Source organism: Octopus bimaculoides, chromosome 1, assembly GCF_001194135.2.
Source record: "Octopus bimaculoides isolate UCB-OBI-ISO-001 chromosome 1, ASM119413v2, whole genome shotgun sequence".
Taxonomy (NCBI): Eukaryota; Metazoa; Mollusca; class Cephalopoda; order Octopoda; family Octopodidae; genus Octopus; species Octopus bimaculoides.
The window spans coordinates 130028335-130038706 of NC_068981.1; the positions used below are offsets into that span (position 1 = coordinate 130028335).

Here is a 10372-nt window from a genome sequence, read left to right on the forward strand (position 1 = left end):
ATGTGTGTGTTTATGTGTGTGCGTGCGTATGTGTGCCAGGTATGTGTGTTATTTTGTGTGTGCACTCCTGTGTGTATGTGTGTGCATGTGTATGCGGCTGTGTATGTAGGCGTGCGCGTATATATGGGTGTGTGTGTGTGTGTGTATATGTGCGTTCGGCTATGTGTGTGTGAGGGTAAAAAAATAAAAATAAAAAAATAAAGAAAAGTGTTGCAGGGACGTAAAGTGGAGAGTCATAAGGAAGAGAGGGCTGCGTTGAGTCCAAAGGGGAAAGAAGAATTAAGGTTGAAAATGTAGCGTTGCTCCAAGTGGAGTCGCGAGGCAGTGGACCCATGGTGCAGGGCAAAAGATAGAGATGTATACATATGAAAGGCTTCCATACAGTTTCTATGTACCAAATTTCTCTGTTTTGAATTTCATCACTGTTAAGCTGTTGTGGAAGACACTTACTTAAGGTATCTTACAGTGCAATATGATGTTGATCCATGTGATTGCAAACAACATGTTCATATTTATGCCCATGTATAAAATTCTCAGTGACTATCTGAAGTATCTTAATATCAATATTCAGGATTGAATTAATTTTTATGGTTTATTTTAGCAGCTCTTTATCGAGCTTTGTGTTTACTTCAGAAAATTTTTATTAGTCTTTTAAAATCATTTGGAATCTTCCATTAAAAATTTAAGCTTTACTAAAAGCTTGATTATAAATTATTTCTCAAGCCTCTGACAGTTTGTTTATTTATCTTCAGATGTATATATACGGTTGTATGACACATCATGTGATGAATTCAGACATATTAAATCAATTCGAGCACAAGGATTTTTCTGGAGTATTTTAGATGCTGCATTTAGGTAAGTTTTTATTTCTTGAAAATTTTCTTGCTATTAAGGAAATATAGTGAAGAAAACGAGCTTCTAATGATGTGAAAAGGGAAAGTTGAGAAACCTTTGTATATTTCAGGAACAAAGGTCCATTGTCAGAAGTGAATAGACAAAATGGAGTTTCTGCCTGTTTTGCTATCAAAATGACAGGATCTACATAAACTCACATTTCTAAACTGTTCGCTTCTGATGAGGGGCCTTTGTGACAAAACACATAAAGGTTACTCAAGTTTCCCTTTTTGCATTGTTAGAAATCCTCTTTCTTCATTATTTGTTATTTTACTTCTGTATCACAATGTCTTAAGCAAACTACCATGCTTTTCTTTAACTCTTTAGCATTCAGATTACTCTGTCAAATATGATGCCTGTCTATTCATGTTGTTTTGAATTTATCCTGCATTATCTTGTAGTTTTGAGATTTTGATTACGTGATTATTTATTTTAAGATTAACATTGTAGGGTAGGTGTGAGAGGCTGGATCTGGCCAGTTTGAACTTAAGACAGGTAAAATATTTTGGCTGGTTATGGCCAGTTTAAATGCTAAAGGGTTAAGGAAAAATAATTCTTAAATCTGTGATTGTCAGTTATTAATATACTAATTATTAAATGTGAAAACAACATTCTGTAGTTTCTAGATAACATGTTCTTGATAGCTGATGCCATTCTATTTATCTTGTTGAATCAATTTTAGACTTTCTTCACAACTTTAAAATAATTTTTATGGACTGGTTTATGGAGGACGGATCTTGTAGTAATTTAGAACTTGACATATTTTGTTTGTTTGTAAATTAAATGCAGCGGCATGCATACATAGGCTTCTTATAGCTTCTCTTTACTAAATCCACTCACAAGGCTTCAGTTGGTCCTGGACTATAATAGAAGACACATGCTCAAGATTCCATACAGTAGGACTGAACCCAAGATCATATGTCTATTGATAAGAAGTTTTAAAAAAACTGTTTTGCATGTTTTATTCGCTTGTTACTTACTTTCCCCCATTCTGAAATAATCCATGCCTCACTGGTTGAGTGTGTGTCCTGCCTTGAGAAATACTGATCCAGCAGAAGACCTGTATGAATTTATTGATTGTAAACTAGCTTTAATTTGCTAACTTATTCATCATATTCATTCTACTCTTTCTGTTACTCCCAGTTGATGCTTATCTAACCAACTTCTTATCACACACTTACTCAGAACTGCATTATTTTCAATCCCTTCTACTATTTCTCCATTTATTAACTTGAAAGAGCAGTACACATTAATCTGCCTTTGTTAACCCTAACTTTCAGTCCAGGAAGGCTTGAAAAATCTACAAAAAGACTAACTAATAATAATAAAATTGTGAATGCTTGTATAGTATGTAATGTAACAGTATTTGGGGCTTAGAATATACAGTATTATATTTTGAATGTATTTGGTACCCAGAGTGTTGTGGTATGTCTGCAGACAATTCATGGTCTTTGAAATAACATACTCATTGATGTAATAGATTCCTCTTGTACAGCAGAGTTTATTCTAAAGAACACTTATAGAGTCCTGGTTTAAAGACTAATGCTGAAGCTCAGATATTTCATAAAAATACATAAAACCAAAGACACAATTCTGAAGTCATCAACAAATGGTCTTATGTTTAAGTTGCTTTAAAGGAAATGATTGTAAAAAAATCTATAAAACAAAATATTTTTTCCCAACAGGTTCCATATAAAAAAGAATTAGTTACTAAGAGAGATTTCCAAGCAATCATTTTATAAATATACCTGGTAAATATTGAAAGAACATTAAATTTTATGTAATATTCCATGATTTGCTTATAGTAACTGTAAAAGGAACAGTTCCTTTTTCTGAAGGAAATTATTTATCATTATAAATACTTAATGTTTTCAAAGCTTTCAATGACTTATGATAAAACAACATCAACATATACTTTTGTATTTTAATTGCTTGTATTTTTATAAATGTATAATTTGGAAGAATTTAACTTAAATCTTTTATAATATTTCTTTTATATTTTCTTAATTTTTGTTTAGTCCTGATGGAAATTATGTGATATATTCCAGTTGGTCTGATTGCAGTAAGTCTTACATCTTTTATTATTCAAGAACCGTCAAAGCAGTGAAAAAGATAGAATTGTTAGCATGCCAGGTGAAATGTTTAGCGACATTTCATCCGTCTTTATGTTCTGTGTTCAAATTCTGCTGGGGTCAACTTTGTCTTTCATCCTTTTGGGGTTGATGAAATAAGTACCAGTGGAGCACTGGGGTCGATGTAATCAACAAGCCTCCTTCCCCTAAACTTTAGGCCTTGTGCCTATTGTAGAAAGGATTATTCAAGAGCCGTCTAATTCTATTCTGAAAAAATGGAAATCGATTACATACTAGCAATAATGATGATAGTAATTTCTTGCACAAACTGTTTCTTCATTAATGAACAAATGTGAAAGATTATATCATCTATAGTGTCAGCCTACCATTCTTTACTTCTCTATCTCTCAGAACATTGATAAAATATTTCATAATTTTTACATACTCTTATCATAACAATGACTTTTGTAAGTGTGAATATTTGCATATGAATTATAGTATTGTTTGATCATCATCATCATCGTTTAAAGACCGCCTTCCATGCTGGCATGGGTGGGATGGTTTGACAAGAGTTGGCCAAGCAGAAACCTTCATTTAACTGTTTTGGCAGGAGTGTTACAGCTGGATACCCTTCCTAACACCAACCACTCAGCAGGGTGGACTTAGTGGGGTCTTTTATGTGGCACAAGCACAGACGAGGTCAGTTTTAGTGAGGTTTTTACAGTTAGATGCCCTTCCAAATGCCAAGAACTTTACAGTGTGGACTGGGTGTTTTAAGTGGCTCCTGCACTGACAGGGTCACCAAAAACTTGCAAGACAAAAAGAAAAAAACTCTTTTGAGAGGGGAGGTGGCATTAGAGGAGGTAATCTTGTGTTGGATGATGAAAGGTTATATTGAGGCAGAGAGACAGAAACAGGTGTCTTGCTGTAGAGGCGGTACAAGGTTACCCCTGTCCGGAGAGAGAGAGAGAGAGAGAGAGAGAGAGATCAGGAACGAAGACTGAAACAAGTGCGCTGCTGTAAAGAAAATACATGGTTACCCAACCTGAAGGAAGTGCAGGAGAGGGAGAGAGAAAGTGGGAGATAGCAGGATAGAGATGGTGGCAAAGTACTGGGCATACCCAATGATACATAGAGACAGGGCGTGGGTGGAACACACAGGTCAGAAGCTAGCAGAGAGCAGTGATACAGTGGCGCTAGGCCAAGAGGACAGGATTGGGGAGTGGGAGGTAAGCTTAGTTCATGAAGTGGAAATGTGAGGAAGAGAAGACATGTAAAGATGTAGTTTGGTTTGTTGTGATAGAGTGTGTGAGAAATTTTCTTAAGTGTGGGTGGGACACAGCGCTTCTAGAACTCCCTTTTGCTGACAGGGTCCATTGTCATTTCCTCTGTGAGGCCCAGCATCCTCAGATCGGTCCTTACCACTTCATCCCACATCTTCCTGGATTGCCCTCTTCCGCGGGTACCCATCTACTTTCAGTGATTGGCACTTCTTTATACAGCTGTCCTCAATTGTATACCTCAATTATTTTGGAGTGTTATCTGCTGTCAGGCAGACAGACAAACTGTTTCAAAACACAATGGTTGTAGCTAATCTTTTAACCCTTAGTTATGTGCATAAAAAGAAAGCTGCCAGTTGTATGTGATATCTTATGATTATCATTATGTAAGTCAAGAATTCATAATTTCTCAAGACTAAAAACATTGTTTAATTTTGTAACTTTAAGATATTGTTCATTGCTGGGATTACTCCCATATTTAAATCAGTATCTGGGAAAAAGACTTAGGAAATTTGAAAAAATACAAACCAAAGCTATTTATCTAAATGAAAGTTATTATATGCATTTTCTGATAGAAATATTGTACCTGATTATGGGCAACTTCCAGAATGAAAATGTTCTATTTACAGAAGTTATGTAATATTAAAATGCTTCAGTTTCAAAATCTGCATATTTTATTTTACAATATTAATACAACACCTACAACTATACATTATTGTATCAAGACATTTCTTCTTAACTTAAACTAGGAAATAAAAAGTAGATTTGAACAATAGACAGAATTTGTAGAGCAGAAGATATATTTGAATGTAATAACCCTAGTATGTTACTGATACTCATTTTATCTATCTTGAAAGTATGAAAGTTAATGTTTACTCAAATGAGACTTGAACTCTGAAGGCAAAAAGAAAAATATGTTTTTAACTGTAATGTATTTAGTTCAACACTTCTGTTTGTGCTATCTTTATTGTATTGAAAATAGCTACTCAAAATATTATTTTGAAAGTATTGTTTTATGTATATTTCAAAATATATGAAACTAAATGCTTATTTGATATAGTCACAAGTATTATTTTTTTTTTCATTTTGTTTATTTAATGTCCTCTTATGCATATATTTCAGTTCATTTGTGTAATATTCGAGGTGACCGTGATATCCACGAAGCCCTACCATTGTTTCCTGGTAGAAGTACTTTCTGCATTTTTTCACTGACATTCTCTTCTGACAACAAGGAAATTCTTGGAGGGTAAGCTTGAAGTTTCTTCTTCCATTCATCATCATCATCATCATCATCATCATATTGCTTTAATGTCCGTTTTCCATGCTGGTATGGGTTGGATGGTTTGACCAAAGCTGGCAAGCTGCACCAAGTCCCAGTCAGATTTGGCTTGGTTTCTACAGCTGGATGCCCTTCCTAATGCCTACCACTTTACAGTGTGTGCTGGGTGCTTTTAACGTGCCACCAGCATGAGTGCTTTTACATGGCACCAGCACAAGTGTTTTTTATGTGACACTGGTACAGGACTCTTGCAGGCTAATCCTCTTCACCAGGGAATGTGGCCTTAACACTTCTGCTCTGGAAGACAGGTCTTCTTGAGTACAGCAAGGCACTAGGTATCTCGGTCCTTTGTCAGCTTCTGAAATTCACTGTAATTTTAACTTTGGTCTCCTTTCTTACATCTTGAACCATGTGAAACATATTACTCTATGATAGACATCTCATTTGAAAATATATCATATGCTATCATTCTTACTTTACTTCAATAATTAACCTGAACTAGTTTTTTTTTTCTGTCATTCAACTCGATACTGATGCAACTAAGTTATCTTTTAATTAAATCTTTAAATATAGGCTCACTTATTCAATGTTCTAAATCCTGTGATAACATACTTAATTTAGAGTATTGCTATGACTAGAAAGTGACTTGAACAATAAAGTTCTATTGAAATTTAATATGATCTCAGGAGGATAGTTTATTCCAGATATTCCTATTGAACCATTACCTATATTTTATGAACAGCCTCTGACACCAAAATTTTAATAAGATGTTTTAAATGAATCAAAAATTGCTTTGTAGAGAAAATACATTCATATAAAATGTAAAAAAAATTAAAAAAATAAAATTTTTAAAAAAATTAAAAAAAACATAAATACATTTACCATATATACTGGTTTATAAGATGTGACAAGAAATTGGCATGCATTGAATGTGGCTGTATTAAGGCTGGAATACCGAGTGTATAACTGTATGATGAAACATTAACTTTGTTTTCTCCACAAAATATTCTTGTCAGTGGGGGGGTGGGGTCTTATATGCTAGCAGATACATTATTTTGAAATAGCAGACACCATTTATTTAATTTTTTTGCATAAAGTAAATTTTTATTAAATTTTTATTAAAAGACCCCTTTTCTTGCAGAATCTCAGAATTTTGCTACAGAACCTACTTAAAGAAGCACTGATCTGATATATCAGGGCAAATTTCATTAAATATCCTATTCTTGTACTAGCAAAACATTCCCTGTAATTATGAAAAGAATCCCCAAAATTTGAAGTAGAACTTTTCACAGCCAGGTGGCCATCCTTAATACCAGTGTTTCATATTTGTGAGTGTCCCTGATTTGTTGCCAAGAACATTTCTCACTGAAGCATGTAGTTTATTATACTGATGTCATCATTTGTCCCTTTGCTAGTATGAATACAATTTGCATTCAAACTCACTGAAACTATTTTTAAGGTGTCAGATTTAAAGAAGCCTTTATCTTACATATATTTCTATTATTTTTCTACCATTTTAACTTAATACTTTGCCATTTTTAAAAGTAAGCTTTCACTATTTTCCAGTGCAAACTGTGGTAATTTTTATGTCTATGATTTAGAGAGAAATCAGAAGATATTAACAGTAAGTCATTTTGCAAGACTTTACTTCTTCTCTTCCAGTCACTGAGTACAAATGAAAAAGAATCATATGTGCGTGTGTGCATGTGCTTGTGTGTTTGTGTGTGTGTGTGTGTATGTGTGAAGGTCTGTATATACCTATCTACCCATTTCCCATGGACAAACAAAAGAAAGAAGCACACAACACATTTGGAAGGAGTGCATATATTAGTAGTCAATAACAATTTGATTTGACTCCATGCAACTTTAAGTATTGTAGGCTCATCACAGAACCTAGCACCTTAGGCCTCAGGAGCTAGTTTCATGTGATGAACCTACAAAAGTTACATGGAGCCAATTCAAACTATTATTAAATACTAATATATATATGCGCGCACACACACATACACACACACATGTGATGGGCTTCTTTCATTTAGTATCTACCAAATCCACTCACAATTATTTGGTTGGCCTGGCACTATAGTAGAAGACGCTTGCACAAGGTGCCACACAGTGGGGCTGAACCTGAAATCATTTGCTTCTTAACAACACAGCCATGCCTTCTTAACCATATAGCCATAACTGCACCCATTTATATTATATATCAGGCTGAGTAAAAAGTAATCAACGTTTTGAAACATGAAATTCATCACAATATATTTCAACCATGCAGAAATTTTATTCATCAAAGTGAGCACCATTACAATCAACACATTTTTGCCAATGAGTTACAAGTTTGTTTATTCCAGTAACATAAAAATCTGGAGTTCTAGAGCTGATGAACTCTTTGAACACACTTTCAGCATCAATTTGATTTTTGAACTCCTTCTCTCGCAGGAAACCATCAAGGTGCTTGAAAAGGTGGTAGTCATTACGAGAAAGATCTGGGGAATAAGCTGGGTGGTGAAGAACTTCGTGGCCAAGTTCCCTCAACTTCTGGAGTGTCATTAGGGAAACGTGTGGTTGAGCATTGTCATAAAGAATGATTGGCCCTCTTCTGTTGACCAGTCTGGGATGGAGGAGTAGCAGTTTTTTGTTCATTTTGGCAATTTCACAGCAATATGTTTCTGCAGTAATGGTTTTTCTGGGTTTTAAGAAGTTATTGTGGATGAGTCCAGCAGTACACCACCAAACAGTTACCATAACCTTTTTGAAGAGCTCAGGTTTAGGGAAGGATTTTGGTGTTTCATTTTGATCCAGCCACTATGGAGAGCATTTTTATTATTATACAGAATCCACTTTTCATTGCAAGCTGCAATACGGTCGAGAAATGGATCAGTCTGATTATGGAGAAGAAGCAATGAGCACATCCCATATCTGTGCATCTTCTGATTTTCTTTCAAATTGTGTGGTACCCATTTGTCATGCTTTTTTGATTTTCTGATCGCATGCAAATGGTTGCAGGTACTTTTCTGGCTAACTTGAAGTTCTTTTGCCTGTTCTTGGGTGGTTTTACGTGGATCTTTCTCAATGACAGTCTTTAATTGATCATCATTGATGACGATCTTTAAGGCTCAGTTCTCCACTACAAAATCGTTTAAGCCATTTTTGAGCTGACCACTCACTGGTCATTTCCTCACCAAATGTTTCACTGATATTGCGAGCAGTTTCAGCTGCTTTACATCCTTTTTTGAAGTTGAATAGCAAAATTGCTCAGATATCTTACTTTGACAGTTCCATTTTAGGTGATTGTAACAACAGTGGAAAAAATATCAGTGTTAATTTATTGATGCATCTGTATTAGACAATTGCAAAAAGTTGTTTAAAAAAATTTCAAACCTCTACAAAAATCCGGTACAAATTCTTCATGGTTCAAAATGTTGCTTGCTTTTTACTCAACCTCATCATCATTATCATTGTTTAACGTCCGCTTTCCATGCTGGCATGGGTTGGGCGGTTTGACTGAGAGCTAGCAAGCCAGAAGGCTGCACAGGGTTCCAATCCGATATGGCAATGTTTCTACAGTTAGATGCCCTTTCTAACGCCAACCACTCTGAGAGTGTAGTGGGTGCTTTTTACATGCCACTGGCACGAGGGTTAGTTAGGTGGTACTGGCATCAGCCATGCTTGATGGTGCTTTTTACATACCACTGGCTCGGGAGCCGGTCAGGCGGCACTGGCAGTGATCATTCTTGAATGATGCTTTCTACATGCCACTGGCACAGGACCAGTCAGGTGGCACTGGTACCGACCACGCTCAAATGATGCTTTTTACATGCCACCGGCACAGGTGCCAATCAGGCGGTACTGTCATCAGCCACAACAACGACTTCACTTGCCTCAAAAGGTTTTCACAAATGCAATTTATTGCCCAATGATTGAAGGATACTCTTAAATGGGCTGGTTATGCTGCACTGGCATACGCCACGTTTACGGTCTCACTTGGCTTGCCAGGTCTTCTCAAGCACAGCATACCTCCAAAGGTCTCAGTCACTTGTCTTCACCTTGGTGAGGCCCAACGTTTAGAAGTTGTGCTTCACCATCTCATTCCAGGTCTTCCTGGGTCTACCTCTTCCACATGTTCCCTCTACTGCTAGGGTGTGACACTTTTGCACACAGCTGTCCTTATCCATACGCAGCACATGACCACCAGCACAGTTGTCTCTCTTGTACACCACATCTGATGCTTCTTATGTCCAATTTTTCTCTCAGGGCGCTTATACTCTGTTGTGTATGCACACTGACATTACACATCCAGCAGAGCATACTAGCTTCATTCCTTGCAAGCTTATGCATGTCCTCAGCAGTCACAGCCCATGTTTCACTGTCATATAGAATGACTGTTTGCACATGCATCATACAGTCTACCTATTATTTTGAGCGAGAGGTCCTTTGTCACCAGCAGAGGTAGGAGCTCTCTCAACTTTGCCCAGGCTATTCTTATTTTAGCAGTTACACTCTCAGAGCAACCACCCCGCTACTGATTTAGTCACTTGTAGTTTTTGGCCCAAGGAATGTGATGGAAGCTGTTTTCTGCACATTTTCAGTGTTTATTGCCCCTGAGCATTTACCACACACAAAAACTATCTTCCCAGTTAGCCTTCCTATTATGTGTCCATAGCTTACACCATCTTATGGAGTTTCTACCTACACCTTTACTACAGATCGAGCAGGGCCATCTGCCTGAAGGGGTTTGTGTCTTGTCTACCTTCCTACTTATTAGGACTTTGGTTTTAGCTAGGTTGACTCTAAGGCCCTTCGATTCTAGTCCTTGCTTCCACACCTGAAACTTCTCCTCTAGTTCT

General features: G+C 36.4%; 1 protein-coding gene across 2 annotated transcripts in view; it reads left to right on the forward strand.

Moving 5' to 3' along the window:
- The window catches only part of LOC106867719 (DDB1- and CUL4-associated factor 11), a 43937-nt gene that overhangs the window by 21266 nt on the left and 12299 nt on the right, over window positions 1-10372 (forward strand). For both annotated transcript variants that reach the window (XM_014912680.2, XM_014912681.2), the window contains 4 exons: window positions 753-855; window positions 2913-2956; window positions 5369-5492; window positions 7092-7149. In XM_014912680.2, coding sequence (XP_014768166.1) covers window positions 753-855; window positions 2913-2956; window positions 5369-5492; window positions 7092-7149 — 329 coding nt within the window. The remainder of the gene's footprint in view (window positions 1-752; window positions 856-2912; window positions 2957-5368; window positions 5493-7091; window positions 7150-10372) is intronic.